Consider the following 24,428-nt stretch of genomic DNA (forward strand, 5'->3'; position numbering starts at 1 on the left):
ATACTCTCTATAACACCGAGTTCATTCCACTTTTAGACAACTCTAATCATCATGAAACTTTCTTTAGAAAAAAAAAAAAGGCAAAATTGGTCTTTTTACAACCTCCATATACAATTCTTTGTTCTGCTACCAACACCCCCACCGGAGATCTAGAAAAACAAATCTAATTACTTTTCCATATGACCGCCATTCAAGTATCTCAACCCAATGCAACAATAACAATTAAATCTGCATGTAAGACACTGCTATGCTTCAAAAAATTAAGAAAAGACAAGTCTTTGAGGGGCTTACATGTTCTAGAGGATGAGGGGAATATGGCAGGTATACAGATAAGTAAAGTACATGACAGAATCTCACGGGTGCAAAGGTAAAATCTCGATAAAGAACTCTAATAGGAGGAAGGAATGAATGGCGAATGTTTTTTAGTTTAGGGGATTGGGGAAGTTTCATGCAGGACTCATTACCTATGAGTTAAGCTTTGAAGGAAATGTATTTTACTAATGAGAATGGAAGGAGGTCCATTTGAGTCCCAAGAGACACTTGCATGAATGCAAAGAGAGAGGAAATGACAGGTTAACAGTGCAATATCTAGCAGGATGATTTAACTGACTTGTAATGCACATAAAGCGAAATATTAAGAAATAAGATTGGAAAATTGGTTAAAACCAGATTAAGGAGGGCCTTAAATGTAAGTCTCAGAAATTTTTATTTTATGCATGTAGCATAATAGCACAATAGCAAGGCACTGAAAAATTTTAATAATGGCCGGGGAATAATCAGGCCTGTACATTAGGGAAATTATCTTGGCAATCATGTAAAAGATGGATTGGAGAGACTGAAGCCAGGGATTTAATGAGGAAGCTATTATAATAGTCCACAGAAGTAATGGGAGCCTCAACTACACCGTGGCAGTATGAAGGGAGGAGAGTTAAATGCAAGAGTTATTACTGGAGAATTAATAGGCTTGCTATCTGATTGGTTGTGCAACCATTATATTCTCACTGTCTCCTCTCTTCAGTGGGGTCTTTACAACTTGATCTTTATATGACTTAGTTTCCCTTATTTGGAAAAGAGATTTTTTTTTTTTTTGGTTTTCGTTTATTTATTTATTTGTAATAGGTACAGCTTTTCAATATCCTTACTAAAATATGACATTTAAAATGGAATATTTCCAATGTGATCTGACAAGAGTAGAGCAGATAGAACGGGATTATCACCCTTCTTATTTTGGATACCACACTGCTCTCAATCCAGTCTCAACAGAATTCAGATGATCATGTCACAATGTTGGCTCATACTGAGCTTCCAATCTACTAGGATCCCTAAGCCTCTCCCCCAGGAAGTGCTTCCTAGCCAAACCTCCCCAACTAGTACCTGTATTGCGCAAGTGTTGGACACATTATTTTAAATTCCATCTTGTTTGGATCCTAGTTCTGTAATCCAACAGATTAGGAGAGCACTTTTGTGTCATTCATCAGCAAATTTGAAAAGCATGTCATAAGGAATTTCATCTAATTATTTTTCTCTAATGATACTTCCTATAATGTACATTCTATTCTTTGTGGTGTCTGGTTGAGGGATAAGACAATTTTATTCTTCTACATTTTCCCTCTGAAGCCTCCTTCCTGGAAAGTTCTCCAACTCTCCAGGAAAATAACTTTTTAACGGTTCTCACTGGATGTACTCAATCTCTGACCAAAAAGCATTCATTTCTAGATTGTAGAGGGCCAGTATTGATCACTAGAGCTGGACCCCAACACTAGATAATGATTGTTGTAAATGTGTCAGAAACAGGGATGTATTGGTAAATGTTTAACCATTGGCTCTCCAGAAGGGAAAAGTACACATAATACATTTTCAAGTTTAATCTGCACCACTGTCATTATTTTAGACAATCAAAAAACCAATAAATTAAACCTTGACTTGTAGTTTTTGTCGGTCTCTGAAGTATAATGCTCACATTGAAGATTTGTAATCAGCTCTCAAAAGCCTGTTCTGAGCTGTCTCTAGCACACTCCTATATACAAACATGTGAATGTTCTCTTTTATCTCATGTTATTGTATTCCCAAAAATAAGCAAACAGGTCATCATGAGGATAAAATGTGATTTAAATCCACTACAAAGGATGAAACAGAGATATGTGAAGAATTTTACAAAAGCCTCTAAACTAAATGAATATACACTTTGATAATCTGCAACTTCAATGAAAAAAAATCAAGCATAAGAAAAGATAAAAATTATGTTGGAAAAGGTAATCTAAGATCAAAAAATGGAAGAAACCTAAGGTTGGTAGATTACTTGAAAACTTTTTATAGGTATATAATGAATGCTTTGATGTTATGAGGCAACTGGACATGGTAATCTTTCTTTGATCCATCTGTGATAGTGTGTATGAGTATGTGCCATCCAGGGCTATAGACTAGAATATAATCATTTCTTCTCATCTTAAATGACTTGTGTTTCTCTCCATAAATTTTCTACAAAAGTCCATTCAGATGACGGAGGTTCTTTCTCTAGATAGCATGACAACAGGAAGATCCCAAGAAAGCCTGAAAGCTGCCCAGTGCCCTTTCAATATATAATTGGCTGATAGAACCTTTATAGTACTCTTCCTGGATAATTCTTTGTTAGGAATGTGTTGCAGCCTCTGCAACTTAGTGTGTTCCTCTATTTTGCCATCTGGATAACTTTTAACTTTAATTCTTAAGAGATTATCATGTCCCATGATTCATGGCCACATGGTATGACCAGGAAAATACTGATATTAAAAAAAATGGGTCTTAATTCCTCAAAAGTCAGTCAGTCCATTGCCAACATCACGCTCAGTTTTACATCCAGTTCATTCTCATAAGCACAAACAGATCTGCCCAAAATATACATACCGATGTACCAATTCTATGATTTACAAAGTCATCTGAATAGTGTAGTTTGGACAGAGGAATACTTTATTTTTTTGTGAATAATTAGGCTCAAGTTCTTTGTGATTAGGGATCTCATTTAAGAGGCTCCATTCTCTGTCTAACTTGGTGAAATCAGAGTAATATCATTTACAAGGAGGAGTATCTAAAAGAGGTCATTATCTATAAAGAATCCTGCCACTTGGGCTCTGCTTTAGACATCCTCCATGATAGTGACAAAGCTCTGGTGGGCACCTGTTTCCATTGCTTGATATAAAAAAATGAGAGGGCTGTCAAACAAAGTTAGCTCTGTTATTATATCTTTCAAAAATGTATCATTTTGACATATGCATGGAAGAAAATTTGAAAGCCTAAGATAGTATTTTATTCTACCCAATAAATGTTTTTTTTTTTTTTTAATAGTCAGCAAACAATAGGTACAGTGGGTGGGATCTTGTATAGTCTTCATTTGACTGTCAATTTTGCAACTATAAAAATGTAATTTGTTGTAGAATATCACCTGGAAAACCTGCATGATCCTGTTTTATCAAGGATGTCCTAGATTAATGTGGAGTTTATCTCATAAAGCTTTAAAGGACAAAAGAAATTAGCTAACTAGTCAATAATTACTAATATGTTGGTCACTTTTGGGAGACATTAATGAGGTCATAAACCACCTAAAAATGAAACTGATTGTGAACAGTAAATAATCATACATAGCAATTACTTCATAAACCCATTTATGTATGTAGTCTGATAATCGATTAGAAAAAAGGTCACAGAAGGTGAAAAATTAGGAGAAATTAGATCCTGGATGCCTTTACAACAACTCTAAGCAGCTCTGTTTAAACAAGTTGGTAATAATGAAAAAGAGGAAATGAAAGAAGTAAAACAATTGAATATCATTTTTTCTTAGGGAATTTTAAGTGACACAAAACAGATGCTAAAAGCATAAGACTGAAAGAGTTCAGGGCCTTTAACATTGAGTTATTTATTTATTTTTGGCTAGCAGAGAGACATGGCAGCCAAACAATCTACCGGGACAGAATACTAACCCATTTAGTAAACATTACAAATGAGCTGGTTGGAATAGTACTGCTTCATAAAACTGCAAAAGGCAGATGAAGAAAGGGGAAGGAGGAAAGGAAATAAGCATTTATATAGTGTTTATTCTGTACCAGGCACTGTGGTAAATACTTTTCAAAAGTATAATCTCATTTGATAAACAGGAAACAAACTTGTAGATCTTGATTTAAAAGAGATCTAACTAAGCCAGATAACCCTGGGAATATATACAGAAGAAATTGGAAGGCTAACATATATATTTGGAATGAAACAGTATTTCTGTTTCTAGCATTTCTAAAGCAATCCATTCTTGCTGACAATAAAAGAACCATTTTGGTTGGTGATTCCTAATACCTCGATATTTTATGTGGCACTGACAAATAAAAATATAAAGCTAGATTTCACCTGGTATATATATGAAAGAAATTTGTGCTTGAGATAATACATTTTAAATGCATTTCAAAATCTCTAAAAGACAAAGAATTGTTAAACACAAAAATGATTATATATGATGCGTCTACTTGGAAAAAAAAGGCTAAGAAGATATCAGCAACTATTGTTATACGCTAATTTTCTTTCTTTATAACATCTTTATAATGGTCTGTTTATCTGGTCTATCTAGCTACATCAAAAACTATAAAAAAGGAATATGTAAACATGCGATGACAATAAGTAGATTTTCTTTTATGATTTTCAACAATAGGTTACTTCTTAATGGTCACACAACTGATTGAAGGGTGTAGAGAATAATTCCACTATATCCATTCTTTACTAACCTTGTACTTTTTTTAAGCATCTGACCCTCCAGAATAAGAAGCAGCCTTATAGACTTTCATTAAACAAGGCATCTAATCAACTTACACCTCAAAGTATCTTAGATATGAACAGCAGATGACAATTGAGCTAGTCTAAAATTGAGGTGAAGGAAGAGAATTATTATGGATTGCACTTGAGAGATGAAATAATATTTTCAATGATCACAAACTGGTTACTGTTGATAAGTTTATCTTTTTAATTACAATATCCAGCTGGTGGTGGTGTTATATGACTATAAGGTTGGAATGTCATGCATTTAGAAAATCAAAAGTATTAGCCACCTGAAGGTCAATAAAAAAAATATATGATGACTTAAATAGGATGTAGGATTTTTACAAATAATGATTTGTATATATGCAATCTCAAACTATTGTAAAATGTTATAGGTTACTATTTTCATTTTCTTTTAAGGCCACAGAATGACATTTTCTCTTGACATTTTCCTTTAGTTTCAATCCATATACCAAGTTTCATTGGAGTTTTTAAAAAATTACAAAGGTTATGTCCCCTTTGAAAACCTGTACCAATACCATTTTTTTTTAAAATAAGTTTTTATTGACAGAACCCATGCCAGGGTAATTTTTTACAGCATTATCCCTTGCATTCACTTCTGTTCCGATTTTTCCCCTCCCTCCCTCCACCCCCTCCCCCAGATGACAAGCAGTCCTTTATATGTTAAATAGGTTACAGTATATCCTAGATACAATATATGTGTGCAGAACCGAACAGTTCTCTTGTTGCACAGGGAGAATTGGATTCAGAAGGTAGAAATAACTCAGGAAGAAAAACAAAAATGCAAGCAATTTATATTCATTTCCCATATTCTTTCTTTGGGTGTAGCTACTTCTGTCCATCCTTGATCAATTGAAACTGAATTAGCTCTCTTTATCAAAGAGATCCACTTCCATCAGAATACATCCTCAAACAGTATCATTGTTGAGGTATATAATGATCTCCTGGTTCTTCTCATTTCACTTAGCATCAGTTCATGTAAGTCTCGCCAGTCCTCTCTGTATTCATCCTGCTGGTCATTTCTTACAGAACAATAATATTCCACAACGTTCATATACCACAATTTACTCAACCATTCTCCAGTTGATGGACATCCTTTCATTTTCCAGCTTCTAGCCACTACAAGCAGGGCTGCCACAAACATTTTGGCACATACAGGTCCCTTTCCTTTCTTTAGTATCTCTTTGGGGTATAAGCCCAGTAGAAACACTGCTGGATCAAAGGGGATGCACAGTTGATAATTTTTTGAGCATAGTTCCAAATTGCTCTCCAGAATGGCTGGATGTGTTCACAATTCCACCAACAATGTATCAGTGTCCCTGTTTTCCCACATCCCCTCCAACATTCCGCATTATCTTTCCCTGTCACTCTAGCCAATCAGACAGGTGTGACCAATACCATTTTTTAATAGAAATCGATAAACTCAATAAGTTGAATTTAGGTTGCATCTTGACACCCTGTAGTAGGAAGCTAAAAAAATGATCAAAACCAATTGATATCAATAGACACTTATTTTAAAAAATAACAGACAAGCCAACAGTCCTGAATGTTGCGTTTAAATAGACTTCCTTTTATTCAGTTACTTGTATATATAATTTAGGAACATAACTTTTAAAAAATATTTATCATCTTTAAAATGACATTGATTTTGACAGGTAGAAATATAATACTTGAAAATCTCTAACAATGATACAGGCATTTTGATTCTGATCTGAAAATTTTGTACTGCTTACATAAAAAATAGGACAAGATGGCTATTTTGGGAAAGAAGTAATGTTTATGAAATCTATTTAAAGCCTGTTTAATGTAATACAATTACAACAGGCGTCAATAGATATTATAAATTTACATGTAGTCCTATAAAGATCACACCAATGGTTATACTACCTAAGCATTAGTTCTATGGTATGAAACTTTATAAGAGTATATGCATGTCTGGGCTTTGTTCTAAAGAACAAAGTTAAAGGGCAAAATCCCTTGCCAACAGAGAAGCACATCTGCAAAGCCATACTTAATAAACTCACTGAGAAATGGGATTACTTTAAAATATTTTGAACACGTTGAAGAGCACTGGGATCTTGTTTGAGCCCTAACATGTGAGTACATGCCAAAGGACATCATTTAGATTTCTGAGCATTGAAATAACTAGTCCCCCTAGAACCTGCACTTATGGAAACACAATGAATATTTCAAAGCATCCCCACAATCCAATCAATTAAAAATTCATTTATTGAGGGGATATCATGGGCAACAGAGCTACAAAGATCCAAACAAAAAGGTCCTTGCCCTCAGTAAACTTTCCTTCTACTGACAACCAGTTTCCTCAGAGCTATCATACTGCATTTCCAACTTCCTACTATGTAGCTTCTTGTTGGAGATTTCCCTGGGGGGGGGGGGGGGGAGGGGGAGGAGGTAGTATGCCCCAAATTTGGGTCATATCTCTTCCAACCTGGACTGGCTAGAACAGCAGTTTGAGTTTCTCCTCCAATTTCAGTTTTTATAGAAATACCTGAGTATTTGCATAAGTTACTGCTCTGAGCACATCCTTTCTTTAGTCTGTATTCTTTTGCAAACCTTTAAAAGTTTTATATAGACATGGATCATTATTCAAAAATCTTCATTAACAAATCATTGCCTGCAAAATAAAGTTATTCTAGCCAGAAGATCTTACACATGTTGGTACCAACCCTGTTTTAAACTCACTTCTTATTGTTCTATTTTACATATTCATATTCTAGCCAAAGTGGAACATTCACTTTCACTAAATGCTTATTAAGCACCTACTATGTGCTAGATGTAGTTCCCAGTCCTGATACTCCTTCTGCTTACTTGTCAAACCCTCTCCAGTCTCTGTTAAAGCTTTTCCCTCTTCAAGACCTAACTAGCATTCCCCTTGAGCCACAAAACCTTCTCTGATTTACCCACATAGAAATGATTTTTCCTTCCTCCAATTTCTTCTAATACTTAACTTGCTCTTGCCTCTTCACTATTCACCTTTTCCCGGATATCATACTTATTGCCATCCAGAATTCCCTTTTCTCTCCATCTCCACTTCTAAGAAATTCTCAGGATTTGAAGTCAAGACCTATTTTCCATCTCATTAGAGTGTGAACTCCTTGGGAGGGCGAGCTATTTTGCCTCCCACCTTCTTTTCTTTCTGTATTGGTAGGGCTTAGCATAAAGCCTGGCACAAAGTAAGCAAAATAAATGCTAGTGGTCTTGACAATTCTATTTAATTGACTAAATTCTACCTTTATATGCCATCAATTTATTAAGCACCTAGTATGTGCCAAGCACTGGAAATTCAAATAATGCAACAATAGCCCCTGTCTACAAGAAGCTCACCTTGTAATGGGGTGAGGGGAATAGCACATAATCTTGCACTCAAGGAGTTTACAATCTAATGGTAAACCTAGAATACACAGTTTCCTGGGATATAATAATAAGGCACTTAAATATTTTCTTAATTGGACTTATTCAGATCCCAGATAGTTTTCATTTGAATCTGTTCTCTGCAAAATAGACAATGAGATTAACATATTAGTAATTAGGAATAGGTGGTAATTGGGGAGCTAAAAAATAACTATTTAAATTTATCCAAGTAACCAGTATTACCTAACAGAATGAGAAAAAGAACAGACTTAACTATATGATGAGGAATTAGTTCTGGTATACCAACTAATTTTTTTTCTCTTTCTTTTTTCCTTTCTTTTCCCACCTCCATTTTATAAATTCTATTTACTTAGTAAGATTACAAATGATTGCTAAAATTTATATATCACTTGATATTTTACAAAGATGTTTCAATGAAGGAATAATAATTACTGATTTATACAATGTCTTTTTTCTTTCTTCCTTTCTTTTTTGGAGGCAATTGGGGTTAGGATCGTATAGCCAGTAAGTTTTTAAGCCACATTTGAACTCAGGTATTCCTGACTCCAAGCTTTAGTCACTGAGTCCCCCAACTAATTTCTTAAAGATATATATGTTTTGTTTTGTTTGCTTAGGCAATTGGGGTTAAACGACTTGCCCAGGATCACATAGTGAGGAAGAGAGTATATATGTTTTAAACAAGTCTCAAGTTATCTTTTACACTGATCTACAACCTTAACGTTTTTCAAAGACTCTCTATATAACAATAGCTTTGTTGTTTTGCCCAATATATTTTACGAAGTAACTAGTTAAAACTTGCATCCTAGTATAGACATGTTCTATTCTGGTATATGTCATATTCTATTAACAATGATAACACATTCCCAGTCTGCTAACATTTTATAAACTAAAAGAAAAAAAATGGCCTTCCTTTAAGCAAACTCTGAGAAATCACTCTGCTTAGGCTGCTCTTATGAAATGACAAAATTGGAGATGCACTCTCGATTAGGAAATCTCTATGAATTTGCTTCTCTTGTAGCTGGTCTTTCCAAAGCTAAGTTAGGTACAATGACTCAATTTTATTCTGCAGTCTTATGTACTGGTAAGGTGAAGTAATTTCTAACTTGCATACTCTTTCCTAACTTCTCTATTTGTTTAAAAGAACACAATTAGATAAAAAGAACACAATGGGAATTGACTTTAATTCCCATCCCTTCTCAATGAAGTTAAGTGGTTCACTGGAAAGAGCATCAGGCTTGAATTCTTACTATATGTGTGACCCTGGGCAAGTCACTTAACCTATTTGCCTCAGTTTCCCCAACTGTAAAATGGCAATAATAATAGTACCTACCTCTTTGGGTCAAAGAAGATAGTATTTGCAAAAATGCTTATCATATAGAAGGGCCTATGCAGATGCTAATTCCCTCCCTTTTCACCTGCAATACAATCCATTTTCTTCCATGTAGACATACATTTCATATATGTATATGTATACATGTAAATAATATATACATTTTACATAGTGTATGTTTTATACATGCACATATATATTTTATATACATATAAAATTCTGCTTACTTTATTCCTGGACTATTGCAAATGACTGCCCTTGACCATTAGATTATTCATTGCTGTTTTTCATACCTTACCCTAAAAAGGCTAACAAAATAAGGCTATTTCATGCTTTATATTTGCTTTATGAGGGGCAACAAGGTGGTGCAAATTTGGCTTCAGAAACACATTAGCTGTGTGATCCTGGCCAAGTCATTTAACCTTTTTCTGCCTTAGTTTCTTCAACTGTCAAATGAGGATCATACCATCTAGCCCACAAGGTTGTTGTGAGGATCATATGAGATAATTTTTTAAATGCCTGGAGTAGTATCTGATGCACAGTAAGCTTCCTCCTCACTCCCTTCCCCTTCTTTTTAATCACTGAGAAACAGAAACAATTTGGGAAATGATTATTATACTTAGGACAAATCTACTTGAAATATATTTTTACATAAAGAGTTGTTTGTATTTCAGCACTGTAGCACTGGGCAGATATACTATTCATTCAGCGTGTGCCTATTCTTGAATTTTCCTGTGTTTGGAACATGTATAATGTATGGCACTGTCATGAAAGTTTTTAGAATGCTAAAACCTTGTGTCTCTTTTAGTGTTTGTCCAGTATTTTAAAAACTAAAGGCCATTTCACAGATTTAAGTTTGACTTTTGTGTAATTTAAGGAATATGACTTAGTTGTATGAGGAAAACAATCAACTTGATGGCACATTAGAACACAAGAATACAATCCCATGTTCATTAAATATTAAAACTTTTAATTTCCCAGTTATCAGGCTATTTAAAAACAGAACACATCAAGTTGGAAGGTTTAAAGAATAGTCCTTTTTGAAAACACAGAACAGTTTATATAACTTCTTACTGGTACAATGTAATGTGATACCCTTGACATCTTGGTCTGTAAACTCTTATTCTGAAACCTCGCTCCCTTAGACTGTATAAATTATACTTTCCATTGTGTGGCAGTCACCATAGTAGGGAGAAAACTGGTTTTCAAGGTTGGAAAGTCAACCCTGTCACTATGTAAACTTGGACAAATCAACTAGCCTTTCTGGGTCCATTTCTTTCTTATTTTGAGGATGAACTGATCTTGAAAGTTCTTTGTAGCCCCCAAATGCTGCAACTCTTCTATCCTTCTTACACTTCCCCCCAGACAGTTTGATTCTGGGACAATGGTCTCCTGGTCCTTCCACAAACAAGACAATCCCTTTCTTGACTCTAGGCATTTTCTCTGGCTGTCTCCCATGCCAGGAAGACTCTCCCTCTTTAATTCTGCCTACTGACCCCATTGGCTTCCTTCAATCCCAACTAAAATCCCATCTTTGGCAGGAAGCCTTTCCCAAACCAGTTTAGGTCTAGAGCCTTCCCTCTGTTAATTATTTTTTATTTATCCTGTATACAGATTGGTGATTTATATTTGTTTGCAAATAGTCTCCCCATTAGATTGTGAATTCCTTAAGGAAAGGGATTATCTTTAACCTTTTTTTTTTTTTAATGAATGTTGATTGGTAGAATTCTTAAATAACTAGCCCTCCAATAACTTAAGAGCTATCTTCTCCAGATTTCATTCTTTATTCTGTTCTACTTTAGCATTAATCTTCAATCTCATTCTCCTTTCTCCTATACTCTCTCTCTTCAAACTCATCTGTTTTAATGACTTTAATTCATTTTTTTAGGCTAATGATGTTCAGATCTCTGATTCCGATTTCCAGGGGCCTTCAGAATTTGACCAACAATCTCTGGCTAAAAACCTGAAATCATTGTCCTTGCCAGGTTGCCTGTATCTGCCAATAATACAATCAAATCCTGAATATGATGAAATTGTAATCATCAAGACATCAGGCTTAAAATCTTGAACTCTTCTTTGTAGAAAAGAAAAAAGACAGATGAGTCAATCTGTTTCAAATTGTCATTTTTTTCATAATGTTTCTCTCCCTCTTTCTTCATACCCAACTGTCACTGTTCTTGGTCTGAACATTATCTCCCATGCATGAACCCACTGAAATGACTTCCAAACTATCTTCATTTACATCAGCTGGCCATCTACCAGAAAACCAAGGTTTACCTGGACACCTTACCATCTGCCTTTCTTTTTTACATGGAGAAAGCCACCCTCAAAATCTGATCTTCAGAGACAGCAGCACCCTCCTATCAGTTAATCCATTCATTTTTTCAACTTTATTCTGTAAATTACAAACTTACCTAACTCACTTAACCTAATTGGTCTCGGGCTGTGCTTCCAAGCCCATGTGGCACTTTGATATTCAATGTGGTTCACAGATATTAAGGATTAAACTAGAGCAGAAGATTTAAAGTAACATTTTGTAGGTATTTACCTTAAAATCTGACACTTTGGTACCAATTAATAAATAATTCAATAATAACTCAAAAATAATAACTAAATTGAGGTATACTAATTAGCAAATTAGTAATATTATTATTGTCCTTTCCAACTCTATTAACCTATAATTAAATTTTACCTCCTCAAATCCTGCAGACATAGCTTTTATGTTCCCAGCATTTTCTGGTCTCTTTCTCACCTTCTTCTTCTCATATATAGGTTACCTAACAGTTCATGTTACTGGAATCAATACTCCTTCAACCTTTATCACTTACTTATCTTTCCTGTCTCATCCTAGATCCAACTGCTAGGCAGAGAGCCCAATAAGATTAATGATAAAAAGCAAGGCCTTGTAAATATCAAAATATTTATTAGCAGCACTTTGTGTAGTATCAAAGAATTGGAGGGGAAGTAGTACATTGATGGAAAAGAACTAACAAAGTTTTATGTGAATATAATAGAATATTACTGCCTTGTAAAAATTATAAATATGAAAAGTATAGAGAAACATGGGAAGACTTATGAACTGATGCAAAATGAAATAAACAGAACGAGGAAAACAGCATATAAAATTATTATATTGTAAATGCAAAGAACAACAATAATAAAACAATCAAATCCTGAATATGGTGAAATTGTAATAACGAAGAGTTTTCAAAAAAGACATAAGACAAAGTACTTCTTCCTAGCTTCTTTGATAGAGGCAATATGGAACACTGCATATAATGTCAGATTTTTTTTTTCAATACGATCATTAGTTTTGCTAAACTTTTATTTATTCATAGTAACAAGGAATGGCTCTCTGAGAGGGAGAGGAAAAATGAATACTGCTGAAATGCAGGTCATGTAAAAATCCAAAGATGTTGAAAGATTCTAGTTCTTTCCTTTGTGATCTAGGAAACACTTCCAAGAAATGTACAGAAACACTGTCAGTTTATGACACTATGCAAGGAAAACACATTTTTTAAAAAAAATTGTGCTTTAGGAGAGGGATTTCTATAACATTTAATCTAACTAGTAAATAATTAGTTACCAAATTTAGAAATACATTCTAATAAAATGCTCTTAGCAGAAGCATGTGAGTGAACATATCACTAATTAATATGGAACTAGGAATATGAGCTCCAACTCCTGACTTCTCTTATCTGTCAATCAGTTCCACTGTAGGAGACAAATTTGTAGAGTCAAAAGAAACCTCCTAGATTTAGGGTCAGAAGACCCCAGTTGGTCTGAAAAGCAGCCCTGATATTTGCTAGTCAGCTGCGAGATAGTGGCCAAGACCTTACATATGCACATCTCATTTTCCTCATTTGTAAATTGGAGGTAACAATATTTGCATTAAGCACCATGGGGTTTTTGTGAAGATTGCTCTTTAAAGTGCTATATTCGTGTATTCTTATGTATTTCTTGCTATTTATTTCGACCACTTCCCTTTTAACCATCGCTTCACCAGGTTTCACACTAAAAAATAATAATAATTTAATGGCATTGAGAATTTCTTCAATTGCCTCCTGCTCTGTGATAGCAAACACATACAAATGTGAATCTGTCACATCCTGAGTCGAAAAAGGCAGGTACACACAAAGCTAGGGTTTGCTCCAAAGACACGGGCTGTGTGTATCTCCTGTTGCTCACGCTAACAAGTGTGGAGAGTAAAAATTCAACAGCTGGCCCTGGGTCAGGGAGAAAGGAACTTCCTCCTTGCAGAAGTGACAGGTCAGCAGGCCCAGGCCGAGGTTTCAGAGAAAAGGCGAACCAAAATATCCCTGAGGAGCAAAAGCCACCGGTCTGTGGTTCTCTAACGACAGAACCAGCCGGCAGCCACGCACTCCGGTGGGAAGGGGCTGCTGCCAGGTCCGGCCGCAAAGGTGCGGCTCCCCTGCAGCTGCAGAGACGGGTCTGCCGGGGCGGAGGGCTCTGCGGCCCCCCGGGCACGGGGAAAGGGGGACGCTGCCGGACAGTGGCGCCAAGGCTTTGGGGCTAGGAAAGGGGGGAGGCTGGGGGGCAACATGGGCACAATGTCGCGCTCTCGCCCTGGAAAACCACACGAGCGTTGGGTTCGTGGCCAAAGCAGAACCACGAGAGAAAAAAAATGAGCAGAGAAGGCGCGGCCAATTTCTGACCCAAAGGAGGATAGAGGAGAAGAGGTGATAAGGAGGGGGAAACAGAGGTGATGGGGAAGCGGTGGGGGAGGGACAGGTGATGGGGAGGGGGAAACAGATGATGAGGAGTGGGAAAAGAAGTGATGGGGAGGGGGGAACAGGTGATGGGGAGGGGAGAACAGAGGTGATGGGGGGGAACAGGTGATGGGGAGGGGGAAAACGTGATGGGGAATGGGGAAAGAAGTGATGGGGAGGGGGGAACAGAGGTGATGGGGAGAAGATAAGCAGGTGATGGGGAGAAGGTAAACAGAGATGGTGGGGAGGGAAAACAGGTGATGGGGAGGGGGAAAAACAGGTGATGAGGAGTGGGAAAAGAAGTGATGGGGAGGGGGGAACCGATGATGGGGAGAGGAGAACAGAGATGATGGGGAGGGGGAACAGAGATGATGGGGAGGGGGGGACACAGGTGATGGGGAGGGGGGAACACAGGTGATGGGGAGGGGGGAACACAGGTGATGGGGGGAGGGGGGAACAGAGATGATGGGGAGGGGGAACAGAGATGATGGGGAGGGGGGAACTGAGGTGATGGGGAGGGGGGAACTGAGGTGATGGGGAGGGGGGAACTGAGGTGATGGGGAGGGGGGAACTGAGGTGATGGGGGGGGGGGGAAAAACAGGTGATGGGGAGGGGGAGGGGGAACAGGTGATGGGGAGGGGGGGACAGGTGATGGGGAGGGGGGGACAGGTGATGGGGAGGGGGGAACAGGTGATGGGGAGGGGGGAACAGAGTGATGGGGAGGGGGAACAGAGATGATGGGGAGGGGGAACAGAGATGATGGGGAGGGGGAACAGAGATGATGGGGAGGGGGAACAGAGATGATGGGGAGGGGGAACAAAGATGATGGGGAGGGGGGAATAGAGATGATGGGGAGGGGGAACAGAGATGATGGGGAGGGGGAACAGAGATGATGGGGAGGGGGAACAGAGATGATGGGGAGGGGGGAACAGGTGATGGGGAGGGGGGGGAACAGGTGATGGGGAGAAGATAAGCAGATGATGGGGAGGAGGGAACAGAGGTGATGGGGAGGGGGGAACAGAGGTGATGGGGATCGGGGAACAGAGGTGATGGGGAGGGGGAAATGGAGGTGAGAGAGGAGACCGTGTTAGGGGAGAGAGGAGGTGGGAGGGAAAAGAGGAAATGAGCGGGGAGAGGTGATGAATGTGGCGCGCGGGGGGGAGAAGGGCATTTTCCGAAGGGCATCTGCATCCCCCTCCCCAGCATCCGTTTCCCTCCCCCCGCCCACATCCCCTTCTCCCCACCCCCGCCCGGTCCCCAGCTAGTCCTACAGCTGCCAGCAAGGCTGCTGCAAGCTCCGAGAGGCGTCTGCACCCAGTGTGCCTCGTCTTCCCCACCGGCTCGGGGAGCCGACCGTCCCCTGCCCGTCCGCTGCACTCACCCTCGGCCCGGGAGCGGATCTCAGACACGGTCCTCCGCATGGTGGGCATCGCGGCGGCTCCTGCGGCTGCAGGTGGGTCCCGCCGACCCGGGCCGCTCTTGCTCGCGGTCTGCCCGGGCTCTGCACCTGTCACTGTCCGAGGCCGCCGCCTCGGCTCCGAAGGATTCCCCGCCTCCCAGCCGGGATGTCGGGGCGCCGCGCGGTCTCCTTCGCGGGCACCCAGACCATTCCCCGCGTCCCCTGCGAGCCCACCCCGCCTCGGCTGTTCCTGCTGCTGCTCCGGCGGCGCCGGGGGGGAGGGAGCTCCCGGGCAGGCACTGCAGCCGCGGCGGCACGGGCTCGCTCCGGAGCTCTGGCGGCGCGCGAGCCTCGGCGCCTCCTCGCTCGCGCTCAGGCTGCAGCAGCCCGAAAGGAAAGGGAGGGGGCGAGGGCTGGCTGCAGCCCCAGCAGCTCTTGTGGCGGCTCCCAGCCCGGCCGCCCGAGAGCCGCCCACCTCGCTGAGGACCGTACCACCGTCCACGAGGAGGGGGAGGCGGAGGCAGCCAATGCGCGCCGCGCGCGGTGGGACCGTCCGTCCCCCGGTATTCCTCCACCCACCTAGCCTGCCCAGCCCAATTCAATCAGCCCATTGCGTAGTGGTGAGAGAAACCTCTCCACCCTTCATTTCAAACCTGGTAGCTTCCTCCCCCCCCTCCTTTTGCTTCCCGAGCTGATGGAACTGACCTCCCGGGTCCCGGGCTCGCGCTGGGCTTCTGGGTTCTGCGGGAAGGCTGTTTGGGGCGGTGGGGGAGAAAGGAGAGCCGGCGGAGAGTGGGGAAGGGGCCTCTGGGAGGGAGCAGACGGGACTAGCCTGAAGAAGGAAAGAGGGCGCGCAGAGTAATTTCTCCAGCAAAGGCACCCATTGTGCCGGAGAGGAAATAACCCCTCTCCTCCAGCTGCACGCGCCCTGGGGACCCTCGGGGGTGGCAGCTGCACCAGCCAAAGAGCTCGCTCTCCTCGCCCTCCATTAGAGCAACAGGTTCCGAGAGAAGCAGATGGGCAGCCGTGCTTCTTGGGTTTTCCCCTGGGGAGCTTGCACCGCAGGCTGGGGGAGCCCGGCCTGATGCTTCCCGGTCGCCTGCTCTCCTGTTAGCTAGGGAGAACTCCCAAGTCAACGGGAGATCTGAAGTCGGCCTCAGGCCTGGCGCAGGAGAGGAGCAGACCGTGGAGTCCGCGGGCATTAATCGTGCACTTTAACCTCAGGATTAAAAAAAAAAAAAAAGGTTGATTTTTTTTTTAAACTTTCCTTCATCTCTGTAAATATAAACTATTTCACTTTGGCCAAGATAGCGACATGCCAGTGAAAGTACTAACTTACATTCTTTTTGATTTTGAATATCCAATGGAAAGGAAAAACGCCCTTTTGTTTTTAAGTGAGATGCTAAGATTCCATTGGAAATGAAGTGTTGAGTTGCGGAAATATCAATTAAGGAATAAATTCCAGCAAATCATTTGTTTCTTAACTACGCTTTGCCTCCTTGCAGCAATTCATTAAAAAACGGATTCAAATTCAGATTTTTTTTTTTTTCTTGGAGCTCCTAATTTGACTGGTTTTTTTGGATAGATCCCTCAGAAATCTGATTACAACCAGGCCTCAGGCCAGAGAAGCTGCTAGTAGCCTGCTGGCTCCAGCCATGTGTGTTCTTCCCTGGTGTTTCCTTCCGAATGCTGCATTTCCTAATCTTGGTTCTGACACACTCAATATTCAGTCAGGTGGCCAAATAGTTATTAAGCTCCTATTGTGTATCCAGAACTGTTCCAGGTGGTAGTGTTAATAAGAAAAGAGAAAGCAAAACAAAACAAAAAAAAACAAAAACAAAAACCTCGGTCTTTAAAGAAGTAAAATAAGATTCTGGTACATTTTAAACCCCTCCCCCCCAAAAAAAAATCACCACTACTTTGCCATGATCATTTCCTCTTGGCCTATTAAAGAGAAAAGTAGAATTTCATGGGAACTGATTGTCTAGATGCTGAAAATAAAACAATAAAGGTAACAATAAAAAAAAAAAAGGTAAGCAAAACAGAAACATAGAAATATTATAAAATAGAGAAATAATAAGTCAATATTTTAGGAATAATATAATAAAATCACTGCTACTAGAAGACAATGTTGAGAGAAAAAGGGGGAAATACATTGGTTATTTTGTAAAGCCAGAAAATACTGCTTGGACAGATAGGTGGTGTGGTGGGTAGAATGCCTGCCCTCAAGTCAGGGTATTCCTCTTTCTGAGTTCAATTTTGAGCTCAGATATCCGTTATGTAAGCCTAGGCAAGTCACTCAACCCTGTTTGCCTCAGTTTCCTCTTCTGTTAAATGAGCTGGAGAAGGAAATGGCAAACTACCTAGTATCTTTGCCTCAAAAAAACCCAAATGGAGTCATGGAAAGTTGGAACTGCCTGCATAACAAAAAGAACAAAACCACCTTTCATTCATGGAAGACTAGATGTTTTATTGAAAATGAGATTGGTGGTTAATTGAATTGAAGGTAGACTAATTAAATGAAATGCAATTTCCTTTACTAAGAAACTTCACAATTCATGACTACTAATTATCTTTACTTTCATCTAATCAGTCTTTTGAGAATTTAGTTCTATTTGATAAATATTTATTAAGCATGTATTAGGTACTGAACTTTATCTTGCTGTTGTGGAGAGAACCAATAACACAATTCCCTTCTTCATAGAATTTATAATCTATTAAAACAAATATGGCCCTATTGTTCCACAAACTAGAAAGAAGAGTTGACTCGTACAATAAATGTGTACATATTACACATTATGTATACACGTCATATATCTCATTATTACACATATTGTAGGCATGCACATATTGCATGTATACACGTATACATGTGTCACACATGATACAATATTAGGTGCTATATAAAACATATGCATATGTACATATTACATACAAGGGTGTTTATGTGTATGTATCCACATATGTGGATTGAAATAAATTATATATTTTTAGAAAATCCTTGTAATTATCTTTGATCACCTTAAGAGCCAATGAAATTGAGAATAATATATTATTTTATAGATGATAATGTTTAGCTGTTAAGTATTTTCTTTTCAAACTAAAAAAATTTATGATTCTTTTGAGTAAAAATAAGCCTTAAATACATTAGCAGGAGGTGAGGGTATGTTTGTTTATATGTACACGAGAGACAGAGACAGAGAGACATATGGAGGGGGGGAGAGGAGGAGATGGGAATCAGCCATTTTTATAGACACATCATGCCTAATTTTAATTGGTTCCACCAAAACCTCCACAATGTCACAGTCACCGGAAGCTATGATTCAGGGGTAAATTAATTACATAGAAACAATAGGAAAAACACAATAAATGTCCAAAGAGACAGACAGAATCCGGACAATTAAAGTTTAAATTAAATCATTATCTGGTATTTTTATAATAGAAATATTTGTTCATTTTTTCCCATATCATTTCCTCTCCTCTTGTCCAGAAACTTTGAATTTCTGACCTGTCTGGGGAATAAGAGGAGAACAGATGGTGAAGGGATAATCAATCTATACAAACTTGTCCATTGAAGGGAGATGAAGGTCAGGGATTCCATGATGTCCTGGTACTCTGAAACTTTTCCTTCCACATAATTCTTTTTCTTTCTTCTAATTGATTGTAGAACTAACCTATTTTCTCTATGATTTTAGTTTCTCTAGAACAAAGATAATTAATTTGGGTCCAAAATATATATTTGACTAACTTATTTCAATATAATTGGTTTCCTATATAATCTTATGAAACCGTAATGAGATATAGTAAATAAGAGTATTCATCCTAGAGCAAGGAAGGCTTGAGATCAAATATGGTCACAGACAGTTCCTAGCTGTGTGTTCTTGGGTAAGTCTATGTACTTTGCCTACTTCAATTTTATTAATTATCAAATAAAACTAATAACACAACTCCCAGGGTTGAGTGATAGAATATTTGTAAAGGACTTTGCAAATCCATAGAGCACTATATAAATGCTAGGTTTGATCATTACTATTGTTACTAGTTAATATAAATAATGAATTTATTACAAGCAATAATTACAAAGTCATCCTTTTCTGATACTAGGCTTTTCTGCTGCCCGTACAACTAAATAAGATGAAGCAGGGCTTCCATTTTTGTATCCAGAGCTAGCCTTTCATCCTTACCTAAATCAGGAATCATGTTGCACTTGACAGAGAGAAGGAAAAAGCAGACCACCATGGAGCAGAGTGACAACGGGAAGTGAGTGTTCCTGAGCCTCTTCCTTTTTAAATTCAGTTTAAATAAACATTTTGAGGGTAAGAAGCAGGAAGCTCCAAGGAGACATTGCAGAAAGGATGCCTTAGAGGAAGGCTTTGCCAGCTGAAGGTTTCCATATGGGGGAGCACCAGCCTGGGCTCTGGAGGAGCTGCCCACCTGCCCTGACCTCCCTCCTGTAGCTACAGGTCAGTCAGAATGTGCAATGGGAGGAGGCCCTACCTCAGGCTTTCCCTGACTGCTGACTACTGGTGGCCCATCTTGGACCAATGGAGAGAGAGCTAAGCAGCCTCCTCCAGGTGAGAGAGAGAGTCAGCCTCTAGATGCATAAGGGTCTCAGCTGTATGAGCAGAAAGGAGATAAACTGGGCTTAGATGTAGTCTTGCAAATTCCAGCTTCTCACTGATTGATTGGCAGGGTTACAGAGCATTGCCAGATATGCATACCTGGAAAGGAGGTACCTCCTCCCAGGTCCTTTGGGGAAATTTGCCAAACATGCCCATTTTGCCACAAACCTGGGATCAATTTTCAGAGAATAACCAAGACCTAGTGCAAGATCTCCTGCTGAATATATCTTATTAGATTCAAAACCACTTTAACTAAAGAAAAAATTCAAAACCACTCATCCCAGAATTTGGGGACAAAATAAACATTTAATACTAGTGGGGTTGTGGAGAAATAAATATACTCATACTTTGCTATTGTAACTTGTGGAACAAACTGGCTTTATGTTCTTTTTTTTTTTTTTTTTTTTTTTTTTTTGGGGGGGGGGAAGCCAAACATTTATTAAGCACTAGCTGTATGCAAAATACTTGGGATTGAAAACAAAAATGAAATATGTGCTGCTTCCTCTCCTCTAGTCAGAAATGATTATTAATAGTACTTTCTGAATTATTTCTTTTCTCCTATGTCAGAGATCATGAGATTCTAACTTAAAGGAAAGAAAGATCGTTTTTGATTAGGGCAAGAGAAGGCAAGAGAGGAAAAAAGGAAGACCTGATGAAAAAGATATCATTGAGCTGGGCTTTGAAAGTTGGCTATCAATAGGCAGAAATGTAGTTCAGAGGAAGGAATGATATCAAGGCCTGAGGCAATCTTTGTTTAAAATCAAACTATTTTTCCTTTCACTAAAATCAACTCTTTTTTGAGACACTTCCCTTCAAGTCAAATGGTATTTTTTTTTTTTTTTTGGTCACCCAGTGTTCCTTGCTAAAGTAGAAAGCTGGAGCATGTAGGATTAAATAGCAATTGGGATGGGAGGTGCTGCTTCAGACTTGCATGATATGACTTCATAACATTGTCTATCAATGGATGAAATAATTGCCAAAATGAGGCAATGTTATTTAGCATGGCTAATAAGTCTGGTCTTATATAACAAAGAAAATAGACTCCACTCCAGCATGCTCCAAGTTTTATCCTATGACTGTAATATTTCTGAATTGGCAGCCAAGTTTTCCACTGTTTTTGTTTTTTTTTAAATATATTTTAATGGATATTTACTATGTTACATTGCCTTGGTTATCCCAAGTATTCTTTTTCCCAGAAAGCCATTTCATATGATGAATAGAACATTTTTTAGAGGAAAAAATTGTTAGCTCAACTTAGTGGTATATTGAAAGTCAAAAAAGATGTGCAATGTGGATTTGTGGACTTCTTGCCTCCCTGAAATGGTAAGTTTTGGGTCTTATATTTCTTTATCTAATGCTTGATCTTTATAATTTTGTTATATGTGTTTTTTTTTTATTTTTTGATGTATATTTGTTATATTTGTTTTTTGTTTTTACATTGTTGTAGTTACCGTGTATATTTTCTTATTTCTGATTATTTCACACTGCATCAGTTCATACAGATCTTTCTATGCTTTTCCATTTTAATCATACATATTTCTTATAGTAGAGTAATATTCCATTACATTCCTGTACCATAATTTATTTAGCCATTCCCCAATGGGGATCTCTATTTTGTTTCAATTATTAGCTATCACAAAAATTTTTTGCTATGAGTGCTTTGGATTATATAGAGAATTTCATTGTACTAATAGTTCCTTAGGGTATAATGGAAGCTTTAGTTCAAAGGGTTCTGACATTTTAGTCACTTTACTGGTATAATTTGTTTTCCAAATTGTTCTGTTATTTCACAACCATTTAGTGTGTCTATCTTTTCACAATCCTTCCAACATTAATTGTCGCCATATTTGCCAATTTTCATGGCATGAGGTAAAATTTCAGCTTGTTTTGATTTTCATTCCCTCATTTTGATGATTTGAAACGTTTGTGTGTGTGTGTGTGTGTGTGTGTGTGTGTGTGTTTGAGAAGTGTTTGTTTATATCCTTCAATATCCATCTATTAGGATATTAATATTATAATCATATATAGTCATATGTATTTGTCATATATATTTGTCAATCTATCTTGGATTGTAAACACTTTAAGAAATTTGATGCAAAGATTATTTTTCTCTATTCACCCACTTCTTTTCTTATCCTAATTGCACGAATATTCTCTGTGCAGAAACCTTTCAATTTCAAGTATTCAAAGTTATCTTTTGTAATTGCCTCTGTCTCTTGTTATAAAGAACACATCTACCCATAATTGTTAGAGGCATATAATATTTCTCTTCTAATTTTTTATTGTATGATCTTTAACATTAAGGTCATATATACATTTAGAATATATTGTGGAGTGATTTAAAGTGTTGATCTAGGCCCAATTTCTGCTAGACTGCTTTCCAATTTTCCAAACAGCTTTTTGTTTGTTTGTTTGTTTTTTGTCAAATAGAGATTTTTCTCCCTGGGAAATTTGTTTTCCATTTTTACAAATTCTGGTTTATTTCTTCATTGGCTTTTATAAGTATCTGTCTACACTTTCTCTTGCATAGACCCCTATCTTAAGCAACTTTTTAGGTTAGATGTATGAGAGGTCAGATCTGGAAATCTTGGGCCAGATCAGGACCATTAGGATATGGGGCAAGTTTTCCACTTCAGACTTCTGGGATGTAGCTTTCTCCATTAACTGAGAACTGGATGGTCTTATGCTATCACAAGACTCTCCAGCTTTTGATACTTTGGGTCTATTATCTCAATAATGTAGATAGCTCTACAGTGGCAGAGATCACAGCCACGGCTTATTCTTCCTGACCCCTTTAGGGTCTTCTTATCACGGAGTCACACACCCATAATTCCAGCTCCTCGAGGGTGGAGTTCTGAATTGCAACAGGGCTAAAGCCGATTAGGAAGCCACATGTACCCACACAGTGAGCCCCTGGGAAGGGGAAATCAGGCTGCCCAAGGAAATGCCCAGGAAATGGCGCAAGCCAGAGCTCATGTGCTGATTGAGCTTATGATTGATCATTGCAAGAAAGGGAGACTCAATCTTTAAAAAAGGCAGAAGAATTAAACTCAGCAGGCAGGGGAGGCAATTAGAATGAAGTGACTTGCCCAGAGTCATACAGCTAGTGTCATCAAGTGTCTGATTTGAACTCAGATTCTCCTAAACCTAGGCCAGTGCTCTATCAACTTGGCCATGTAGCTGCCTCTGAGACGGTACATTTTAAAGATCATCAGGTTCATAATTTGGGTAATTGGGAGGGGTTTCTAAGGGCCATATCTTTAAGTTTCTGGGAGGACACTATGACTATATCAAAATTACATATAGCATACTGTTCCTGCTGAGATGAGGCTAATTGCAGAAGGGAATTTCCCTTCTTAGAAACAAAGGACTAAAACTCTAAGGTAAAGTGGATTTCTGGAATCTTTTAATATTGCCATGGATTGAGACCTAAATTAAAATCTAGTGTCAGACAGTTATTAACAGTGGTCACACTGGGCAAGTCACTTAATCCTGTTTACCTAAGTTTCCTCATCTGTAAAAAAAAAAAAAAAAAAAAAATCAGAAGGAAATGGCCAATCACTCCACTATTTTTGCCAAGAAAACCCCAAATGGGGTTACACAGAGTCAGACATGACTCAACAGCAACAACACAACAACAAGGTAGTTAGATTCTATTTACAGCTGGTGAAGGGACCCAAAAGATAGGTCCAGCTCTTTAGATAGTCCTTAGATAATCTGCATGTAGGCTATATATACATATATGTGTGTGTGTGTGTGTGTGTGTGTGTGTGAGTGTGTGAATGAAGATCAGATAACGTTTCCAGCCTCAAGAAAGCTAGTCAGATTGAGGTACAAGGAACAGGCAGGGGGGACTCAAATGAATAATTCGCTCAGTCTGAGTGACTAAGGCCCTTGTCTGCTTTTCGTGTCTCCCATCTTCCTGTCTGACATCCTGCAGCTCTGCCCTGAGCTGACTCTGAGCTGTTTCCTTTCCTGGTTCCCTATCCATGATGTTTCCCTAGGCAGCTCATAGTTACTCATTTTTTTTTTTTTTGGACAGCTTTATATCACAAAGTGACCTGGGTGGAAAGCCTGCTCCTCCTGCACTAGAAAGCCATAGTTAAAATTCTATGGTGAAGGGACCAGGGAAGAAACATGAAATAATTCAATGTACTCTTCAA

At 38.8% G+C, this 24,428-nt stretch overlaps 1 protein-coding gene across 2 annotated transcripts in view; it reads right to left on the minus strand.

The window, feature by feature from the left end:
* The window catches only part of ATP8A1 (ATPase phospholipid transporting 8A1), a 256,720-nt gene extending 240,490 nt beyond the window's left edge, over positions 1-16,230 (minus strand). Inside the window, exon 1 of one of the 2 annotated variants that reach the window (XM_051966099.1) lies at positions 15,626-16,230. In XM_051966099.1, the coding sequence (XP_051822059.1) occupies positions 15,626-15,674 (49 nt within the window). In that variant the 5' untranslated portion in view covers positions 15,675-16,230. The remainder of the gene's footprint in view (positions 1-15,625) is intronic. The other variant, XM_051966098.1, reaches the window with a different exon arrangement.
* Between the last annotated feature and the right edge of the window lie 8,198 nt (positions 16,231-24,428).

Source organism: Antechinus flavipes, chromosome 6, assembly GCF_016432865.1.
Source record: "Antechinus flavipes isolate AdamAnt ecotype Samford, QLD, Australia chromosome 6, AdamAnt_v2, whole genome shotgun sequence".
In the NCBI taxonomy this organism is placed as follows: Eukaryota; Metazoa; Chordata; class Mammalia; order Dasyuromorphia; family Dasyuridae; genus Antechinus; species Antechinus flavipes.